The sequence below is a fragment of the Euprymna scolopes genome, chromosome 31 (genome assembly GCF_053919585.1).
Source record: "Euprymna scolopes isolate OS-2025 chromosome 31, ASM5391958v1, whole genome shotgun sequence".
NCBI lineage: Eukaryota > Metazoa > Mollusca > Cephalopoda > Sepiida > Sepiolidae > Euprymna > Euprymna scolopes.
The window spans coordinates 6,623,679-6,647,188 of record NC_136512.1 but is presented as its reverse complement, the minus strand read 5'-3'; the positions used below and the strand labels follow the sequence as shown (position 1 = coordinate 6,647,188).

The 23,510-nt window shown below is 32.8% G+C and overlaps 1 protein-coding gene across 10 annotated transcripts in view; it reads left to right on the top strand.

Moving 5' to 3' along the window:
• LOC145255612 (unconventional myosin-Ic-like) overlaps positions 1–23,510 on the top strand; it is a 333,792-nt gene that overhangs the window by 251,624 nt on the left and 58,658 nt on the right. For all 10 annotated transcript variants that reach the window (XM_080114110.1, XM_080114114.1, XM_080114109.1 and 7 more), the window contains 8 exons: positions 511–616; positions 2,866–2,946; positions 4,149–4,286; positions 7,146–7,241; positions 9,517–9,597; positions 12,543–12,648; positions 13,798–13,915; positions 20,136–20,249. In XM_080114110.1, the coding sequence (XP_079970236.1) occupies positions 511–616; positions 2,866–2,946; positions 4,149–4,286; positions 7,146–7,241; positions 9,517–9,597; positions 12,543–12,648; positions 13,798–13,915; positions 20,136–20,249 (840 nt within the window). The remainder of the gene's footprint in view (positions 1–510; positions 617–2,865; positions 2,947–4,148; positions 4,287–7,145; positions 7,242–9,516; positions 9,598–12,542; positions 12,649–13,797; positions 13,916–20,135; positions 20,250–23,510) is intronic.

Here is a 23,510-nt window from a genome sequence, read left to right as displayed (position 1 = left end):
GCACATGCTGGTTATATATGCACTTTTATGTCCAGAGCTAAACTCTTCAGAAATCAAATGATTGAAGGTCACTGATCAGTGTTTGCTTGGTAACACATCTCTCACTAGCATCGTATCTCTGAAACCGTCGGACGTAGGTGGTCATGTGACTACTCAAAATGTCCGGAATTGCCACGTTATTGGGGAGGGGTAATCAGTAATAATACATTATGATGTCCTAAAAACAATGAGTGAACGAAAATGGACTGTTTATTGATAAACCCTGTTTGTCAATTTTCGAATTCAAAGCAGGTACCAGTCATGAGGTAGATTTTCTCTTTTACCTAAAAGTTACTAAACTAAATCTATCTCCATCAGATCGAAAATTTGAATTTATTTTTTTTTTTAAATCTTTGAAAAAAAAATTATCTTTTAAAAGATTTTTGTAATATTTTTTTAAATTTAATAAAAAGCTTTTATTTTTTAAACTTTTATTTATTTTTTTTAATATTTTATTTATTTTTATTATAGATTTGAACAATTTTGTATTAATTATTGTAATGAAAAATTACAACAGCTCTTCATTGAGTTGACATTGAAATCGGAGCAGGACGAATACCAAAGGGAGGGAATCGAGGCAAGTAAACATTTTTTTATGAAGATTATCTCCCTTGATTTAAATGTGTTATTTAATTCGCCTTTGCGAAGCTGTCACTTTACGTTGAGAACTTTCAGGATAAAAGATTTATGTAATAATTTCATGCAATAATTTGGTTTAAAGAATGATAGAGTTGTTGCTTGGTGAACATTGTTTAAAAAAAAAGAAAACGGCTGAAAAAAAAGCCTATGGAAGGCACATATGGCTGAAATGAAAGATGTATAAAGACATTGACATTTAAATATTCATTCAAATATCAGACTTTTTATAATTAAAAAAATAAAATAAAATGAAAAATTCAAGAGCATCAATCAAACAGCAATGAACTTGAATTATTTTGTTCACATGAATTAAAAAAAAAAAAAGATTTTTATTTAAGACTAATTATTTGATATAAAGATGGTCTTTTTGGTCGCCCAGACCACTATAAGGTTAGGAAGGATGGAATTCATCAATGTGTAATTAAAGTCCATAATTTTTAGAGAATGTCCAGAAATATTTAAATGTTTAGTGAAGACAGTTCAAAATAAATCCGGTGTCAGGATAAAAGAAAAAAAATCCGGAAGAACATGACTCATGGTTATTTGGTAATGCAGAAATTCCTGTGAAGGGTAATCGTCCACATGCATTAATTTCAGGCGCACAAAATCCATGGTAAAACCTATTTACACCTTACAATAGAGTCAGGAACAAATAAAGAAAGTTAACTGATTTGTGTTTTCCTTCAAAACAGTATTTATAATCGAGATTACAACTTTCTCAAAAGTTCTAGCTTGTTTACGGTATCGATATGTGCAAAGACAAAAAATTAGTCCGCATAGTTTTTACATAAGCTTGAGACGGATAATGCATTGAACGCTACACTATTTGTTTATATGGGCGAAATGGTGTTCTTCTTAGAACTGATACTTTGAAAATAATTTTGATTAAGGTATCTTCCTTTGACTGTTCAGAAATAGTTGATTTGTTTGTATGACGGCAATTCATTACAGATGTTTATTAAATGAAATGCAGGAAAGATTTTTCCAGTTCAAATACATTACTATTCTTTGGATGATTGTGATTCCTGATAAACAATGTTGCCAAAACAACTCTCAAATGAGGAAAGAGATTCATTGTCATCTTTGCCTGTCAAACATTCAAAAGACGATAAATGAAGGATTATTATCATACCTTTGTGGAGTTTCAGACACTACATTTACAAAGAAGTAGAAGGTTGAAGACAGCAAGAAATTAAGGCAACTAGGGTTTTATGGATACACACACACACATATATATATATATATATATATATATATATATATATATAACACTATCTGCCTTAATCTATAATATAAATCTCAACTGTCTGTTTAAATGTATGTATGTATATATGTATGTTTGTATGTCTGCCTAAAACTTTCGACACAGGCGACAGATTTTCACAAGATTGGTATCGTTTTGAAGCTCGACCCTTCAGACGACAAATATCGAAAAATTGACCAAAACATTAATTCCTTCACCCTCAACTGAACACTTTTCTACAGGGAGTGGGTCGCTTTTTTAAGATATTTTTGAAAGTACATCCCCTCTTTTCGATTGACTAGCCTTAATTTAAACATTCATCACTTCCGGTCTGATGATGGGCACAACAGCAAAGTTCTTTGTGGTACGGGTTTGAGCTTGCCTGCTTATTACCACCACTTTTTTTTTTTTTTTTTTTTTTTGCTTAACAAACACCCGGGCAACACCGGGCACCCAGACTATATATATATATATATATATATATATATATATATATATATATATAAAGATAGTTTGATATTTTAGTAACATTTTCTTATGATAACCGTTCTCATTAAGGTTGTCACAGTTTCCCTAACACTAACTTGTTTTCAGATGGTAAAATATCTAAAAATAGATAAAAAATTATAATGTATTTCCACTCAAAAAGAATAATCACTTCGAACACGATTTCCTTTGTACAACTAATTAACTTTATGTATAATTCCAATATATTTTTTTGATAAATACCTCAAATGTTGTTTGTTTTTTTTTATTTTGTTTTTTGCAGTCCGCCCCTAGTTGTCTCCCTTTGGCGTCCCAAGTTGCTTCCCTTTGACGCCCCTAGTTATGTTCTTTTGACAGTTATGATATATTGTTTTTTGGTTTGTTATTTGCTGATCTCCCTTTTTATGTAATTTTATAAATGAAATGTAATAGACATATTTTTTTTTTTAAATCTCCAGTGGGAACCTGTCCAGTTTTTCAATAACAAAGTAATCTGTGATTTGGTTGAAGGTAAACCTATTGGAATTATAGCCATTATGGTAAGTTTAACAATATTGTTTTAATTTTTTTCTTTTAAATAAATTTGGAAACTAAATGCAGACTTCTATCTTAGATATGATTCGCATGGTTTATCACGGCACTTTGCTAATTTGCTTGTATTTAAATAGGAAAATGTTAATATCAATATTTTAAAGTTACCGTATATTTTGGCAAAAGCTAACTATTAATTATTAAAAAAAATAAAATAAAATCTAACTATTAATTATTAAAAATAAAATAAAATCTAACTATTAATTATTAAAAATAAAATAAAATCTAACTATTAATTATTAAAAATAAAATAAAATCTAACTATTAATTATTAAAAATAAAATAAAATTTAACTATTATTAAAAATAAAATAAAATCTAATATATTAATTTAATTGTTGGAATTCTTTGAGATGAGTAATTTGTATATTTATTTGTGGACTGTTATTTTCATCTTTATAGTTGTTTCACGACGTTTCCTATCCCATCGTTAACCGCCTGATGAAGGCCAGACAAATAATTGGCCCAAATGTCGTGAAACAATGACAACTAAGAAAGATGAGTATAATAGTCCGCACATAAATAAATGTACGAATCTATTAATAAAAAAAAATAAAATAAAACCCAATCTAATAATTTATTTATTGCAAACTATTATCCTCATCTTTCTTAGTTGTTGGTTCACAACGTTTCAGCCAACTATTTCCCTGACTTTTGTCAGGTGGTAATCGTGACGGGATAGGAACTCCGAATCTTTTAACTGCATTCTCAGCAATCACTGGCTTTCATAGTTGTCGTCTCACCACGTTTTGGGCAAGTAAGCTTACTAGGAGATTCGAAGTTCCTATGCCGTCACGGTTACCACCTGATGAAGGTCAGAGGAATAGTTGGCCGAAACGTCGTGAAACAACAACTAAAAAAGATGAGGATAAATGTCCGCTATAAATAAATGAATAAATAATACTCATCTCAATAATGAATTCCAGTTAAATAATATATGTAAAACTCAATCTATTAATAAAATAAAACCTAATCAACTTTTAATTCATCTGAAAAATGTTTACTTTTTTTTTTTTTTTTTTTTTTTTTTTCATTACATTGATATATTTTTGAGTAAGTTACAATTTTGAATACCCCATCTGAAAACTCCCAACATGAAGCTCTAAATTTTCGTGGATATTTTTCCCTCACATTAATTTCTTTTTTTCAAGGATGAAGAATGCGTCCGACCTGGTGAACCAACTGATCTGACATTTTTAGACAAGTTATCACAGACCCATTCCGCCCATGCACATTTTATTTCTCATTTATCGGCTGACACGGCCACAAGAAAAACAATCGAAAGAAATGTAAGTATGTTTTTATCAGGATATTTGTATTTTTAAATAGAATTTTTATTTGTATTTTTAAATAGAATTTTTATTTGTATTTTTAAATAGAATTTTTATTTTTAAATAGAATTTTTATTTTTATTTTTAAATAGAATTTTTATTATTTTTATTTTTATTTTTAAATAGAATTTTTATTATTTTTATTTTTAAATAGAATTATTTTTATTTTTAAATAGAATTATTTTTATTTTTAAATTGAATTATTTTTATTTTTAAATAGAATTTTTATTATTTTTATTTTTAAATAGAATTTTTATTATTTTTATTTTTAAATAGCCATACATAATGTGCTGACATAATTTCACAAAAAATGCCTGAAATGCAAAAGGAGAAAGAAGGGATTTACTTTTACCCAACCTGGTACAGGAATTCTAGTGCGTGTGTGTTTTGTGATTATGTGATTTGATTACTTATTTTATTTCAGATTTTAATTTTAAAATTGATTTTTAAAGCTGAGTCCAAAATTGTCAATGTTTTTTGTTTCTTTTCTTTCTTTGTAATTGTTATCAGCAATATGGAGAAAGAGTTTTTGTTTTTCACCTGCGTGCAAAAAGAAATGAAGAGATGAAAGGGAGAGACTCTATAAAGAGGGAAAGAAAAGGCAAACAACTGTTTAAAAAAAGAGAGAAAGAGGATATGTTTGTCAGCATGCACCTGTGAAAACAAAAATGTAAAGAGAAAGATACATAATTCAGTATGCATGTGAAAAAAAATAAATTGCTGTGAAGGACGAAAGAAAGAAAAGGATAAGGACTGCTGGAAAGGGCAGTTGACAACGACGGGCAGGAAGGCCAGACAACGAGTATCTGTTTTTTAGAGTGGTAGCAAACAATAAATATTACGAATGAAGGAGCCAAAAAAAGAAATAGCGAATTTTCAGCTGTTTTCAAGCAAGATGAATGAAAAATGTAAAACAATAATAAATGAGAAATGAACAAAATTTTACGTTTGATGAAAGACGAGAAGAACATTAATGAAGAAACAAAATTTATAAACACAAAATATCTGTGACATTGAATGGCAAAAATGCAAGAAGTTGCAAAAATAGCAAATATTAAACGCCATATACGAGGGGTGTGCAATAAATAATGCCCCTGACCCACTTCCCAGAGCAGTAGACTCAGTTCAAACACCTGTAAAACAGAAACCACAACTAGTTCAGAGCTGTAATTTGCCACATAACCCGTAGAGATATAAATCATTGCACGTGCAAAATTTCAGCTAGATCAGACAACTGAAAGTGGCCCAGGGGCACACCCCTCGTACATATATCTTGAAGTAGTTTTAAATTTTATTTTTGGTTGCCTTAGTGAGGATTGAACCTTTCAATCTCTAGAACAGGGTTTCTCAAACTTCAGGACAAAAGTTTTTCACAAGATAATTGCTAAAATAAATATGAAAAACATTAATTTCTAATGTTAACACTTACTAATGATAATGATTACAACTATTTTTTGTTTTTGATTAATCAAAAATTGTTGCATTTTTTGTTAATTTATTTTTTTCTTTTCTTTTTCATAAACCACCCTGAAACTCTTTACATCTGTAGTTATGTATCAAATCTTACATCTGTAGTTATGTATCAAATCTCTTTCCAGTAAAAAAAAAAAAAGATCAAAAATTAAATGTATGCAGCCATTTAATTTTTCCATATATAACATTTGGTAGTTTTTAAGAAAAGGCTTGTGGGGCCCCTCAGCCTTACTCACAGAGCCCCAGAACTCTGTGGAGCCCGCTTTGGGAAACCCTGCTTTAGAAGACAATCAATTGGAACGGATTGTTTTTTAACTGTATTTGTTGCGTCACATGTCATACGATAATAACAAAGATAGACTTTCGAGGCTAATCTATAAATATAAAAGCGAAAATGTATGTATGTGTGTTCGTTTTTCTGTGTGTCTACAAAAGGCTTCTTTCATAGAAGCGGTCGCTCGCTTCACAACTTTTTAAAACTTTTTATATCACATATAAATCATAATATCTCGCAGTTAACAACGAAGCTCGCCTGTCTATTTAATTTTCTCGATTTCGGGAAGATAAATATTCAATATTTGTCGCTCGCCGCATGTGGGTTAGTCTTTTTCCTATAACATCTTGGGGGCGAGGAAAAAAAGCGTTCAGCAGTAAATGAAATCCCGCAGTCAAACTTGACCTCATTAACTTATTAAAACGAGCACCTGCTAAATCCAAGTAATTAAATAAATTCAAACGTGTTTCCGTAAGCATGTCGCGTTGGGGCAATGGTTAACGTCGCACATTTTTTTGGGTTTTTTTTTTCACAACTTTGCCTCCATGGTTCGGGTTCGATCCTCATACTTACTTTTTTTTTTAACCCCCACCCCACACACACCTCCAAACACCCGGGCAACGCCGGGTACCCCTCGCTAGTTGTTAATAAATGTAAAGTAGTCAATGGGAAAATATCGTAGTTATCGTTAGTAGTGGAAATTTGGTAAATTATATTAAGGAGACAGCTCATCAAGAATTTGTTTATGTTGGACTTGAAGACTACCATATTGTAACCAGTTGGGGAAAGTAGGGAAATGGAACCGAATTCCAGAGGCGTACAGTTCTAAGAAAGAAGCTTTGTTCATGGAATCTACGTTTTGGTTATGGCACAGATAAAAAGTGGGGGAAATTATTGATAGTGGTTTCTGCTAGACGAGTGTTTTTTGTGAAAGTGTCTTTTTTTTCATATCTCATATGAATGTTTGCTGTAAACCGGGTGTGTGTGTGAGGAGGGGAGATTGTTGCATGGTTATTATAAATTATTATAATTATTAAAATTGTAAGACTTAATTTTCCTCTTTCTTGCAGCAATTCCGTTTGATCCATTATGCCGGTGAAGTTACCTACAACGTACAAGGCTTTCTGGACAAAAACAATGACTTGTTATACAGGGACTTAAAAGAGGTGAGTATACTTTTCCTTTTCTTTTTCTTTCTTTTTCTTTCTTTTTCTTTTTTTTTTCGTTTGTTTTCTTTTTCTTTCTCTCTTCTTCTTTCTTTCTCTTCTTTCTTTCTCTTTATTTCTTTGTTTTTCTCTTTATTTCTTTTTATTTATTTCTTTCTCTTTCTTTCTTTCTCTTTCTTTTCTCTTTTCTTTTCTTTTTTTCTCTTTTTCTTTTTCTTTCTTTTCTCTTTTTCTTTTTTCTTTTCTCTTCTTTTTTCTTTTCTCTTTTTCTTTTTTCTTTCTTTTCTCTTTTTCTTTTTTCTTTCTTTTCTCTTTTTCTGTTTTCTTTCTTTTCTCTTTTTCTTTTTTCTTTTTTTTCTTTTCTTTTTTTCTTTTCTTTTTTTCTTTCTTTCTTTTCTCTTTCTTTCTTTTCTCTTTCTTTCTTTTCTCTTTCTTTCTTTTCTCTTTCTTTCTTTTCTCTTTCTTTCTTTCTCTTTCTTTCTTTCTCTTTCTTTCTTTCTTTCTCTTTCTTTCTTTCTTTATTTTTCCTTTTCTTTTTCCTTTTCTTTTATTCTTTCCTTTTTGAATTTTTAGGATTAGTATTGCTTAGAATTTTTATATTAGTTTTTCTATATTTCCTACAATACTTTTTTGTTTTATATTTTCATCTGTGATTTTGTTTTTCTATGTCTCGTTCGGGATTTTTTTTTTTTTTTTTTACAAAGGAGTCACTACTTGTCAAGGCCCAAGGGCCACTCGAGGATAAGTGTCAATGAGTGTACAGTACTTTTTTTTCTTTTACTTGTGGAATATCGCCACTTGGACGTAAGGGGCTACTATTTGGGACCATACCTAAGAAAGATTAACAAGATGTTGGTTTATATTACATTTAAACTTCTGCATATCAGTACAGCCAGGAAAGCAGGTAACAGGAAGGGAATTCCAAAGACTGCCTGTTCGAGGGAAGAAACAATTAGAATAGAAAGTTTTCTAGTATTTAGGGATCTCAAGTAAAGGGGTGAGATTTTGTTACTAAGCGGGTTTGTCTGGGATATGTACATCGAGGGAGCACAAGTGCAAGGAGTTCATTAAAATACATTCCGTTAAAATATTTGTAAAACAGGCACAGATGCAACATTGTGGTGATGGGACAGGGGTTGGAGCTTAGCTGACAAAGTGGGATATATTAGATTGGAAACTCTTTTTTTGAACCCCTATCCAAGTGAGAGAAGCTAATGGCAGACGCTCCAGCCCAGATGTGGCAACAGTACTCCATGCATGGCGAATGGTGGCCTTGTAGAGGTACAAGATACTCTCAGGTATGAGTAGTTTTCTAGACCGATAGAGGGAGCCCACCTTCTTTACAGCGGCCTTTGCAATGTCCTCAATATCTTTGATCCAGTTCATATTGCCATGAATTAGGTCAAGAAGTTTGGAGGAAGAATTCTCAGGTAGGGTGTTGTCATGGATATCGATGGTTGGAAAGGCGTCTTGTAATTGTTAAAGGAGAGCAGCTTAGTTTTACTAGCATTAAATGTTACCATCCATTTGTGGCCCCATTCCACTACAGTTTGGAGGTCGTTTTCTAAGAATTCTGCCATTGTCTTAGATTTATGTACATCCGTTCTTCCCTCATGCATGCTATAGAGCATTGTATCATCAGCAAATATACCCATCTCAGACACAATATTATCAGGGAGGTCGTTTATGAATATCAGGAATAATAGTGGTTAAAAGATCGACCCCTGAGACACTCCCACATTGATGTTATGGTGCTTGGATGAACGTCCATCAATGACAACCTGGATGGAATCGTTAGTAGAGGAAATTTGGTAAATTGGATTACTTAAGGGGGCGGCTCATCAAGAACTTGTTTACATTAGACTTGAAAACGACCATGTTGTAGTCAGTTGGAAAGTAGATAATGGAACAGAGTTCCACAGGTGTGCAGTTTTAAAAAAGAAGCTTTGTTCATGGAATCTATGTTTAGGTTTAGGCACAGATAAAGAGTGAGGGTGGGACTTTTTTTTCTTTTCTTTTTTTATCTCTTTTGTGATTTTTTTTTTTTTTTTATGTCTCCTTTAAGATTAAAAAATATTTTTGAAAATCTCCAAATTTATAGGTTTAGTTAATAATTTGCAAGTTTTCAGGGAGAGAGGGTTGCATTTTTATAATTGAAGAACAAAATTTTTCAGTTTATAAGGAAGAAAGATGCATTGTGTTATTAATGTAAAAAATGAATTTGAGTTTTATTGATTTGATTTCATAAAAAAATGTTGTTTTTTTTCTTTTTCAGGTTATGGTTGCTGCTACGAACCCCATCATAGCTCAGTGCTTCAATATAGAAGAACTCAGTAGCAAAAAACGCCCAGAAACCGTGAGTTTTTTTTTTTTTAAATCGTAATTTTAAATTAGGACCTATGATCTTTGGGGTCCTGGATATGACCTTAAACTATATCCGATGGTGAGGGCCCCAGCTTGCGGGCTTTGGGGAGTGTGGAGCCACCCTTTAATTGCAATTACGCCCAAGTCTACTCTCCTCCGGAGTGGTAGTACATGTTAGGGTCCCAACTATGGGTTAAATAGAAACCGACTTGAAGAAAACAAATATACTCTATTAAAACATGTTTTTTTCAAAATCACTGGATTCTGCATTAAATAACCTGAAAAAGGTTGATATGCCGTAAAACAACCAACCACAATCTTTGTCCTATAATGGTTAATACTGTTGCTCCATATCCGCCCCCCCCCCGTTTAATCTGTAACTTTTAAAAAATTATTTTTAGTTTGTTTTTTTTAATTATTTTTGATTCGTTTTTAAGATTATCTATATATTAAACGATAGCATGTGTGTCACACTTACATTCGGGTTGTTTGTTATGACCTTCCATTTCTTGTAATAATTTTACCAAGAATTCTTCATAAGTTTTGGTTTCAGTTTTAGCTTATGGCACACAATTCATTTTCTTTTCTTATAATTATGGCTGAAGGAACCCAAGTTATATATATAAACATATTTTTTTCATAAAATTTTTATTTTGGTTTCGATCCAAGCTAATACACCCAAGTCATATGGATATATTTGTTTTATTTTTGGAATCACAACTTTTATAATATATAAAAATCGATTGAACATTAACTCTATAATAATATATACAAAATCTGCAAGAATTAAAATATCTTATTTAAGCGTACTTTACAACCGGGCTTTACCGGGCGTTCGTGCTAGTTTAGATAAAGTCTTTTGCAGTTTTAACAAAAAGCTACATTAATATCAAAGCGTCTCGATTTACGCTGAATATTTATACAGAATGCTAGCATCAATATATTACATACGAGTCCCCTGTGGAATTTTCACAGGTTCTGCTGGTTTTTAATTAGTTTTTAAAAATGCTTAACTTTTGAAGATCAAAGAATAAAATTTAGAGTCAGCGGATGCAGTATCAGACTCTGATTCCTAGGATTCCAAAATTCCTGTAAATGAGTGATGATCTGAAGGAGCTAGCTGAAGAGAATATGCAGAATGGGAGAATAATTTCCCAACCAAATTCTTGAAAATCTTTCACCAGTAGTTCTGTGTGAAAATGATCATCTTCCATCATCATCTTCCATCATCATCTTCCATCATCATCTTCCATCATCATCTTCCATCATCATTTTGATGGAAGATGACTCTTTGTGTTGACTAAAGGTTGTTTTTCAGTTCAACATGGATAAAAAAACATTTAATAATCTGGAAAAAAAAAAAGAAAAACTTGAAAATTAATCACGATTGTTTAAGTATAATAACAAAATACATAAAATAAATTACAATCGCTTAAAATGTCCATTTTCTACAAACTTACAAAAACTTCTGCACCAATTTGTTTTTTGTTTTTTTTTTTTATAAAGGAGTTACCACTTATCAAGGCCCGGCGACCACTCGAGGACAAGGGTTAATGAGTGTACAGTGGTCAAAGGAAACATGTCATAGTAATCGTTAGTAGTGAAACTTTGATAAATTAGATTACTTAAGGGGACGGCTCACCAAGAACTTGTTTATGTTGGACTTGAAGACAATCAAATTATAGTCAGTTGTAAAGCAGGCAAACAGAAGAGAGTTCCACAGGTGTGCAGTTCTAAGAAAGAAACTTTGTTCATGGAATCTGTGTTTAGGTTTAAGCACAGATAAAGAATGGAGGAAACTATTAATAGTGATTTCAGCTAGATGAGTGTTTTTCATGAAAGTCACGCCAGGGGAGACCATAGATTGGAGCTCAGACAAGCACTTGCCTTGAAAATAACGATGAAGCAGAGCAAAGTTGAATTTTAATGGTTCGATTATGTCAGCTGATTACGCACATTTTTTTAATCGTCAACTAGACTTGGTGATAGGTTTAATGAAGAGTGTGTGCGTGTGTGTGTGTGTTTTTTTTTTTAAATAGGATAAAGGTTTTAGACATAGTTTAGTACGAGAGTCGTTCCAAAAGTAAAGCCTCCCATTTTTTGTAACTCAAAAATTTAAGAGTTACAAAGACGGGAGTGGTCCCATTAAAACGAGCAACCTTTTGTGCTCCAGAATTTATTTTCTACATAGTCGACACCATTTTCAGTGCAGTTTTGTCAGAAATTTAATGACACAAATCTGCTTATGATGCACATTTATGACAGGGGTTGCTTTCATAGTCTCACACTGTCAATATCTGCAACAGAGAAATGAAACTTTCAGTTCATGAATGCATAAGTTCAGTCATTATGACAATGCAATGTACTCTGATCCATTCAGGCAAAATAAAAAAAAATAGGAATTATTTTTGGAATGTACCTCATAAAATTATCTTGATTTTTTTTAAAATTTTTTATAGTTTGCGTAAAAAGACATAAAAACATCTTGGGTATTTTCCTATTTCAAAATGTATTACCTCAGTTCAAAATAAAGTTGGGGCTTTTTTTTTTTTTTTTTTTTTTTTTTTCTTTTTTTTTGCATTTACAACATGCCTGTTTTTTTTTTTTTTTGCATGATGATGGCAGTTAATCTGTCTTGACCAGGCTCAATTTAAATTTGTTAATTTGATCCTGGTTTGTGATTTGAGCCGTGTCATTACTAGGGCTATGACAAGAGAATATTCTTTTCATTATTTTGACTTTCAAGTATATATCAGTTAATATCTTATGTTTTTATATAGAATGATGCGGTTCTCGATTGATTAACTGCCGGATATATACTCGAGTCAAAACAATGATAAGAATATTCTCTTGTCACAGCCCTAGTTATCATCAAAGTAAAAGTTTGCGTGTTCAACTATATTTCTGTGTTTTTAAGCGATTCTTTTTCTTTTTTAGGCAGCTACACAATTCAAAATTAGCTTGAACCAATTAATGGAAATCCTAATGTCCAAGGAACCTTCCTATGTTCGATGTATAAAACCAAACAAATTCCAACGTGCCAGTAAGTAATTTCTCAAGTTTCTTTGAATCCCGTTTGTTTTTTATATGCGTTTTCGGGTCTAGAAAAAAACCTGGATGATTGACATAATGGAAGTTGTTATTTTTAATGCAGATAACCCTGTAGATTGAAATACACGTGTCCCTAAACAAATAATAAAATCTATGGAATCGGTAGAAGGCATTTCTACATTGAGTCCGATCCTCAGAAATCTGAGAGTTCATTAATCATCCAGTGTCATGAAGGCACTACATTGTTTTATAGTGTGCTTTGGACAAGAATAACCTAGTGGCATTCACCTATGTTCAGCCTTCAGAGCACATACAGCACCTGGTCTTACCAAATGGTTACAAAATCCTGGAATGGATGTTACAGTTGTGGATGTATGGGTATCCAAGAATGTTATATTAACTGGTTCAAATTAAGAATGAAGAGAAGGCTGCTGGCTAGTATATCCCTGCCACACGGGAATGAGAAGATGGTCACACTTTTTGAAGACATTTTTTTTTTTTTTAAATATAAATGAAAAATTTTGAAAAACCTTTTAGTGTCGAATGTAATGATAAAATCATTTTATTTATTTATTTTTATTTTTTTTGCTGATATTTCGCTAAAAATATCCTCATCAGGGTAGGCAATCCAGTCAGAGTTTTTTTTTTTTCCTTTTGTCTTTTCTTCATTTTGGTATTATGGTGATGATAACCCTTTCTTTGTCTTGCTGGATTGAACCACGTGTGTTACTCTCCGGTTGTTGAGTGGAAATTTAAATAAGATGGTCACACGTTTTTAGAAGACACTTATTTTTTAAATAAAATTTAAATGAAAAATTTTGAAAAACCTTGTCGGATGAAATTATAAAATTATAAATTCCCAGGCAAATCAGAGTCTGGACAGCTAGTAGTATATAATATACAATTCGTCAATTTCCAAGTAAATCCTCTAACATAAAACTACCAACAAACACGAGATACCAGATTGAGGGTAATTATTACCAACAGGTGTTAGACTAACTGAAACGTTATAAAAATAACAGTCAACATGAGAACAGTCGCCTGAAAAATCCAAATAATACGAACACGAACTTCTTATCTCAAATACTAAAAAACATAATCAATGTTTCTTTGAATTGTTTTTTTTTTTTTTTTTTTGCAGATCTATTTGATGACCAAATTGTGAGTCACCAAGTCAAATATTTAGGACTAATGGAGAATTTACGGGTACGAAGGGCTGGCTTTGCCTATCGGAGACCTTATGAAGTCTTCCTGAAAAGGTAAAAAAAATTTTTGGTTATCCTGACGCTCCGCACTTCTTTGTTTACCTTGGAAGTGACGTCACACAAATCTTATAATACGGATGGCTACAATTGTAAAAATAATTTGTTTTATTTTTCTTACATTTTGAGCTCCTTTTTTCTCCCGTTTGTTTTTGTTTTCTACAATTAATAAACCAGTTTACAAGTAAAAAATAATTTGTTTTACTTGTATAGTTTTTTAACAGGTGCTTATGCAGTTTAATTAACCGTTTTAACATAAGTAACGTGCCGACATTAACCAAGCAGAAGAACTGTTCATTATTTTACACCGCTTCTCACCAAATGTAAACAGGTAATTTTAAAGAATTTTCCGATGGTAGAAAGGAAGCCCCCCCCCTCAAATCGTGGCCACAAAGTGGGTGATCATTTTACGTTAAATTATTATAGAAAAGTGATCCCCCACTTTTTAAAACAAATATTTCTTCATATCTTGGAAACTACTCGTTTGCCGTAATTTTAAACATTATTTTCGTTTTCAGCGACCCTGAAAACTTAAGAGTGGTAATTTTAAAGGAATTTTCGAGGGTGGAGTAATTCTTCATATTTACCTTTTTTTTTAATTGAATTGTTAGGTGAAAGTACAGAATAGTTACAATACACCCTCCCTTCCCATGTTAAATAATAGGTTTCTAAATAATAGCGTTAAAAAATAGCTTGGGTCGTAAACTGCAGGACTGCAGGAGTACCTATAAAAGGTAACGCTGGATCGGAAAAAGAGCTCAAAATGAAAATAAAATAAATTCTCCACTCAAAATGAGAAATGGGAGAAAAAAAAAAGTTAAACGGGAGAAAAAAGGAGCTCAAAATGAAAGAAAAATGAAACAAATTATTTTTACAATTGTAGCCATCCGTATTATAAGATTTGTCTGACGTCACTTCCAAGGTAAACAAAGAAGTGCGGAGCGTCAGGATAACCAAATTTTTTGTTTGTGTTTTTTTTTGTTTTTGTTGTACAAAGTCACATCTAACATAGCTACATTATTACTAGTGATGGGACGATTCCAATATTATACATTTACCTCCGCTGATCCAAAGTCCAATACGATTCATCATTTTGCAACCAGAGTCAATGTGCTTGCGTTCGTTAATGTATGTCCATGGCTCCATTATACGCATCAGAAAGCAGGTCGTTTGACATGATCACAAAGTTTTGGTTGATGTAACTTCCGACCTGCTTCAGGTTTATTTTGTCGAACTAAGGAATTTGGATGGAATTTCAAACGGAACCCTTTATTTACTTCATGTGGGTAGCATGCTCTCATTCTGTCAGCCATGACTGGATGGAGGTCCTAAGTAATTCACAATTCTATTTTTTCGGTTACCCACACTGAGAATTGAACCTTCAAGAGAATATCCCTTTTACAATTGATTTTTTCCAAGTTTTCTAACAACTGCACCATCGATCTTTGTGGACAATTCTTCTACAAATTTTGGGAGTTTTAAACCTATTTTGATTCTTGCTGTGAATATCACTATTCCTAATTATTATTACTCTATATTACTATAGGTTGTACGTTCAATCCACGGCTAGGGAAAAGGTGCTAGTCAAGCCACACTGATGAAGTGGGATACAACGAAACAGTACTGTATGTGGATGACTTTATATTTAAGTCCCCCTCTTTGGGTTGAGTACTGTCGTAAATGTATCTCAGCTGCTGCTGATTTGGCAATCATGTGAGGCTCACTGTTTGTTTGTAAATAAACTATTAGCTCAAGCACTGTAAAAGCGATGGGCGAATGTTTATTCAGTGGACACTTGATGAGGTCATTTAGGAGCACTGATCCATGGTCCAGTGGTTAGAACTGCCAACTGCGATGGTTGTAGGTTCAATCCATGGTTAGGGAAAAGGTGCTAGTCTACCCGCACTAATGAATTGTGATACAGCAAAACAGTACTATATGTAGATGACTATAATATATATATATATATATATATAGCGTGTCAGGAGGTGATGAAAAGAAATCAAATAAAGTTTTCGATTGGGAATGTGAGAGCTGAAAATACTACACTGTCTGTTAAACTGTTTTTCTGTTTATTTTCGAGTTGTTTCACTTTTTCAAAGTTACTGATGAGCTGTATTGATTTTTTTCAGCCACAAATGGCTGATTCAATACAATGAAACCACTGGTTAGCCTTTGGAATATATATATATATATATATATATATATATATATATATATTTTAAATAAATATTTGTGTATATATATATATATATATATATATATATATTATTGTTTACTTAATTCTGTATATATTATCTACTAGCATGGGTGCCCGGCATTGCCTGGAGGTGTTTGTTGAGCAAGAAAAAAAAGTGGAAGTCGGAAGGCAGGCTTGAACCCATACCATGAAGGAGGAAAAGAACGGGGAAAAAAGGTTACGTCTTTGCTGTTACGACTATCGCCAAACCAGAAGTGACGTAGGTTCAAATTAAGGCTAGCCAATCGAAAAGAGGGGATGACTTTCGGAAATATCGGCGAAAAAAGCAACCCCTCCCTGTAGAAAAGTGCCCAGTTGAGGGTGAAGAAATTAATGTTTTTAGCCAATTTTTCAGTATTTGTCATCTGAAGTGTTGTTCTTCAAAACGATACTGATCTTGTGAAAATCCGTCGCCTCTGTCGAAAGTTTTAAGCCGACATGCAAACATACACACATACATTTATATATTGGTAACTCAAATTTTCGACCTAAACTGATTAAAAAGCTTGCCCTATCTCTGAATACCCTTTATGGAAAATTTCAAATGTTTAGACCAGAAATTGTCTTTAGTAATTTGGTAGAGACCGCAGAGGTCAAATTTTTTTAAAACTTTGACCCCTATCATGACCCCTTAACATTTATTGTTTTGGGCTCAAATAAAGTTAAGTTAGATCCATGTCCAAGGAACCTATATCTAAAATTTCAAGTGTTTAGACCCAAAATTGTCAGGAGTTTGGTAGAGTTCTCAAAGGTCAAATCGTTGAACTTTGACCCCTTAACAGCCAAATTTCTGGCCGAAAACCGATTACAAAGATTTTGCCAAATCTCAGTACACTGTATATCAAATTTCGAGTCTGTAGGCTGAAAGTTGACGGAGTTATTGCATAGGGAAATGTACACAGACACACACTTTCACTTTTATATATAGAAATTATTTATAATTTTGTGTGAGCGACTGAAAAATACAGTTGTGAATTACTTAAGACTTTTGTCCAGTCATGGCTGATGGAACAAGAGCATGCTACCTCCATTTGAAATTCACAAGTTTGACTAAAACATTTCTGAGTTTGACAAGGTTGGAGGTTTCATCAACGGAAACGTTATAAAGATAACACTCAAGATGAGAACAGTAGTCCGATGAATCCAAATAATACGATTAACCAATGTTCATCTAAAAAAATTCAGAAACGTCTTCAGCATAATTTTCAAAGCTAACATGACTTGGAATACATAGAAAACATTAACCATTTACTATTTTGTTTTTATGGCCCCCAGGTAACCCAGCTAGTATGTATGTATGTTTGCATGTCAAGGTAAAATTTAGACATTACAAAACAAACACATAGTTGGTATATTCTTGCTTGGCCTTGTCCCGGATGAATAATGTCTAGAAGTTAAAAAAAAATATTCTTTCATTGAGAGTCACTAATAAGTCCCACATTGTCAATTATGCTCCAACCCCTGTCCCATCACTGCAATGTTTCATTCCTGTGCTTGTTTTATAATTATTTTAACAGAATGTGTTCCAACGAACTTGTAGCATTAGTGCTCCCTCAACATACAGTAGAACCCCGGAATACGGCATTAAAAATTAGTAACAAAATACAGTATATGATACGCACATGTATATAATCAAATAACATTCTAAATAACATAAAGCGGGGCAAATACCATAACCAGGGGTAGGAAAAACATTGTATTCCACATTGTAACCTGAAAAAATCGTATCCTAGGGTCACCGTATCCCAGGGTTCTACTGTAATTACCCTTGATTAACCTGATAAGCAACAAAATCCTACCCCTTCACTTATGTCTTTGTTGTAATTTGTCTTGTTTGAGATGAGCATAAGTAAAAAAAAAAAAAAAAAAAGTTATTAGCTGCTGAAGGATTAGATTATTTGATATTCTATTTCTTTTTTTTTTTTCGTTTTCCTTTTTCTTTCGTTTTTCTTTTTCTTTCGTTTTTCTTTTTTTTCGTTTTTCTTTTTCTTTCGTTTTTTTTCTTTCGTTTTCCTTTTTCTTTCGTTTTGCTTTTCTTTCGTTTTCCTTTTCTTTCGTTTTCCTTTTCTTTCGTTTTCCTTTTCTTTCGTTTTCCTTTTTCTTTCGTTTTCCTTTTTCTTTCGTTTTCCTTTTTCTTTCGTTTTCCTTTTTCTTTCGTTTTCCTTTTTCTTTCGTTTTCCTTTTTCTTTCGTTTTCCTTTTTCTTTCGTTTTCCTTTTTCTTTCGTTTTCCTTTTTCTTTCGTTTTCCTTTTTCTTTCGTTTTCCTTTTTCTTTCGTTTTCCTTTTTCTTTCGTTTTCCTTTTTCTTTCGTTTTCCTTTTCTTTCGTTTTCCTTTTCTTTCGTTTTCCTTTTCTTTCGTTTTCCTTTTCTTTCGTTTTCCTTTTTCTTTCGTTTTCCTTTTTCTTTCGTTTTCCTTTTTCTTTCGTTTTCCTTTTTCTTTCGTTTTCCTTTTTCTTTCGTTTTCCTTTTTCTTTCGTTTTCCTTTTTCTTTCGTTTTCCTTTTTCTTTCGTTTTCCTTTTTCTTTCGTTTTCCTTTTTCTTTCGTTTTCCTTTTTCTTTCGTTTTCCTTTTTCTTTCGTTTTCCTTTTTCTTTCGTTTTCCTTTTTCTTTCGTTTTCCTTTTTCTTTCGTTTTCCTTTTTCTTTCGTTTTCCTTTTTCTTTCGTTTTCCTTTTTCTTTCGTTTTCCTTTTTCTTTCGTTTTCCTTTTTCTTTCGTTTTCCTTTTTCTTTCGTTTTCCTTTTTCTTTCGTTTTCCTTTTTCTTTCGTTTTCCTTTTTCTTTCGTTTTCCTTTTTCTTTCGTTTTCCTTTTTCTTTCGTTTTCCTTTTTCTTTCGTTTTCCTTTTTCTTTCGTTTTCCTTTTTCTTTCGTTTTCCTTTTTCTTTCGTTTTCCTTTTTCTTTCGTTTTCCTTTTTCTTTCGTTTTCCTTTTTCTTTCGTTTTCCTTTTTCTTTCGTTTTCCTTTTTCTTTCGTTTTCCTTTTTCTTTCGTTTTCCTTTTTCTTTCGTTTTCCTTTTTCTTTCGTTTTCCTTTTTCTTTCGTTTTCCTTTTTCTTTCGTTTTCCTTTTTCTTTCGTTTTCCTTTTTCTTTCGTTTTCCTTTCTTTCGTTTTCCTTTCTTTCGTTTTCCTTTCTTTCGTTTTCCTTTCTTTCGTTTTCCTTTCTTTCGTTTTCCTTTCTTTCGTTTTCCTTTCTTTCGTTTTCCTTTCTTTCGTTTTCCTTTCTTTCGTTTTCCTTTCTTTCGTTTTCCTTTCTTTCGTTTTCCTTTCTTTCGTTTTCCTTTCTTTCGTTTTCCTTTCTTTCGTTTTCCTTTCTTTCGTTTTCCTTTCTTTCGTTTTCCTTTCTTTCGTTTTCCTTTCTTTCGTTTTCCTTTCTTCCGTTTTCCTTTCTTTCGTTTTCCTTTCTTTCGTTTTCCTTTTTCTTTCGTTTTCCTTTTTCTTTCGTTTTCCTTTTTCTTTCGTTTTCCTTTTTCTTTCGTTTTCCTTTTTCTTTCGTTTTCCTTTTTCTTTCGTTTTCCTTTTTCTTTCGTTTTCCTTTTTCTTTCGTTTTCCTTTTTCTTTCGTTTTCCTTTTTCTTTCGTTTGTCTTTCGTTTTCCTTTTTCTTTCGTTTGTCTTTCGTTTGTCTTTTTCTTTCGTTTGTCTTTCGTTTGTCTTTTTCTTTCGTTTGTCTTTCGTTTGTCTTTTTCTTTCTTTTGTTTTTCTTTTCTTTTTTTTTCTTTCGTTTTTCTTTTCTTTTTTTTTCTTTCGTTTTTCTTTTCTTTTTTTTCTTTCGTTTTTCTTTTCTTTTTTTTTCTTTCGTTTTTCTTTTCTTTTTTTTTCTTTCGTTTTTCTTTTCTTTTTTTTTCTTTCGTTTTTCTTTTCTTTTTTTTTCTTTCGTTTTTCTTTTTTTTTTCCTTTACTTTTTCTTTTTTTTTTCCTTTCGCTTTTTTCTCTTTATTCTTTTTTTTTCTTTTTTTTTTCTTATGCCTCTGTTTTGTTTCTCAGATACAAATGCTTATGTCCGATGACCTGGCCAACTTTCAAGGGTTCTGCGAAAGAAGGTGTCCGATGCCTTGTGACATATTTGAAGTATGAAGATGATGACTACAAGCTTGGCAAGTAAGTGCAATCAATTACGTCATTAAACTGATGGACTTAAAAAAAGGTGAGAAAGGAGAAGGGTTAGCAGTGAAGTCCATTGACTTGCCCAACAATACAGAATTCTCTTGTCAGACCCAGACAGCATTTAAGCTGGCAAGTCAGACTTTACTTCTGATTAGCCAATTTTCATTTGTTATTGTTGCACCATCTTATTGGCAACAAAATAATGTACTTGGCTACAACTTATTTACCAAATTACTTGGCCGTATCCAGATGACGCATCCCATTTTGTGTAACATAGTGCATATGCGCGCGTAGGAAATTATCAGCAGCAGCAAAGGATGGCTGGCAGCAAAGAAATTGGCAACAGCAGCAAAAAAAAAAAAAGAAGGCACATGTGCAAATTAGGCGGTTTGTGCAAGCTTGTCTCTGAAGAAAAAGAACAATCACCATGTGTTTGGAGAGAAACAAAATGCGACTTCAAAGAAAATGGACATGTAAAGTCAAAGACAAGAAATTGCTGGCTGCGGCCGGGATGAAAAGTGTACACTGGGTGAGATGGACGATAGTGAGAGATTTTTAAATGGTTCTGAGGAGAATGGCAATAAATGCTTTTGTTTTAAAAAAAAAAAAAAAAAAAAAAAAATTAAATGGTGACTATATTTTCCCCGTTTTGCTGCTGCCCTCGTTCACCTATGTCTCTTTCTCTATTTTTCCACTACTCTATCTCTCTGTCTCTTTTCACTTCTCTCTGTATCTCTTCCTATCCCAGTCTCCACATCTGGGCTGGTGCATCTGCTACTAGTCTCTCGCTCCTTGACAAGGTTCAAAAGAGAGTCGCAAATCTGATAGGCCCTGAACTGGCATCTAAGCTTCAGCCTCTGTCCCATCGACGAAATGTTGCATCCCTCTGCCTGTTCTACAAGTATTTTAGTGGTGAATGCTCTGATGAACTGCAATCACTTGTGCCCCCACGACGCGAGCACCCTCGACAAACCCGACAGGCTACTAGATCCCACCCCCACACTGTAGAGGTCCCTAGATGTAAAAGATCTTTTTACTCCAATAGTTTCTTCCCCAGAACCGCAAGACTCTGGAATTCCATTCCAGGTCCCTGCTTCCCCAACAGTACTGACGTGCAGAAGTTCAAGTGTAACGTGAACCGACACCTTGCTGCCCAAATCCCTACATAGTACCCCAGTAGTTGTTGCCCCTGATAGTAGCCCCCTACACCAAAGTGGCAATTTGCCTTGTTTGGGGTGAAAATGTAATAAAAAAAAAAAAAAAAAAAAAGTCTCCCTCATCATTATTTCTATTAAGATTTTTATCAATTTAATTTTGTGTAAGATACACATCCTAGCAAATAATCAGGAGGGAAGAGTCTGTGTAGTTAAATTAAAGAGAGGAAGGGTGTATGGTGGGAAATGAGTTGCACTGTTTTCTTCTTCTTCTTTTGCTGCTGCCCCCCCCCCCCATCCTCCATCTGTTACTATGATGAGTAACAGATGGAGGAGGGGGGCGCAACTGTTTCTTTTTCTAAAAACTATGACTCAGAAGCCAACCATGCAGCCTGCAATTGACTAAGTTGGGTCATGGTTCGTTTTGATGGAGTTAACCCTCTTTAATGCACGTATCCTTCCTCGTACATCCCTGACCCTCTTATAAACTCGGACCACTATTTCGAAAATCTTTCCAGGTTTTCAGGCTAGTATTAAGGTGTAATATCTGTTATGTTCTCAGTCAGAGGATAAGAAATAATTAGTTTTTGTGTACCCTTCAACACGTCCTTTTTTTTTTTTTTTTTTTGGAGGGGGGGGTCCCTCACATTAAAAACCGATTTCTCTTCATTATTGTAACGAGATTCAAAAATTTAAATATTGAATTTCAAGTGAAACCAATGGTATCTACTGAATTGTCAGGTCACAGTAATGAAAATATCCAAAAATTATAAAAAACAATGAGATAGAAAATTAATTATTAATGAAAATAGTTTTTGAATAAATTTCGAGTGTGTATTAACAGCATCAAGTCAGGGGAAGTAACTCTGTCCGTAGTGGTGGATGTCATGCAATCATCAATTTGTACAAAGTACATGTTTCATGTAATAATGCAGTAATATTTAACTAATTGTGTCATGATAATTGGGCAGATAACATTGCTTATTGAAATTTATAAACAGTAAGTAGTTTGTTTTTCCGGCTGTCGGATTTTGCTACAATAACGATGAAGAACCTAAAAACCGAGCTTGTCTAATTTTATGCTAATGAGGAGGTGCTGGTAAATGAAAGCAACAATTCTGAGAGTAAATTTATTTAGAAAAAAAAAAAAAAAAAGATTAAAAAAAAAATGTAATCAAAATATGACATGGCCACTCCTTCTCACCTCCAAATTTTGTTAAAAGAAAGTAGATGAATTTATCGAATACGTAACATAAGATTTTCAGATTAAGAAAAAGAAAATAAAAAAAAATTATTTGTTCGATTTTTAGCAAGAATTTCATATAAATTGGAACCATTCTTCATGACTTATCTTTAGTGAAAATAATTTTCAATTTATAAATAAAAAAAGAAAAAAAGAATGGGGACGGAATTCCAAACCAGGGGTGGAGGTCATCTTACGTTAAAAATTGAACAGTATTATTTATTTATATAATTTTTTTATATACTTAACGAATTTAATGTTTTTGGAGGGTTGAAATGTAACATGGCCATTACGGTCAAATTGTATTCATTACATTTCAAACCTCTCTCGGACCCCCACACTGTCTGGTACCATCACAAAGGAACAAACAAACAAACAAAAATTAAATAAATCCGACTCTGCATTTTTTTTCTGTTTTAACACAAGCAATTTATTACCGGTACTTTCTAAACAATGCCTGATCCTTGTACTTTTTTTTTAGTATTCATTTCGTCTGCGAACAAACCCTGCCATCTCAACACAAGCTTAATTCTCTCATCACCACATTCATCTTCCCCAGCGTGTGCTTTACTTCTTTCTCGACCTCATGCTGGCCATTGCCAGCCATTTTTCAGACTTTACACGTCCATCTTCCCCAGCACACGCTTTTTTCTCTCCTCGACCACGTGCTATCTTTTTTTTTCTTTTTGTTGTGACGCAAGCACACGCACACTTCTTTTGCTGCTGCTGCTATTTTCACACGCACTCGTCCAATATTTTACTTGCCATACAATTAATTTTTTTTCACAAACTAAAAAATTTGGTACATCTTACAAATCTGTTACGTTTACAAAGAAAATGTCAGTATTGGATATTTAA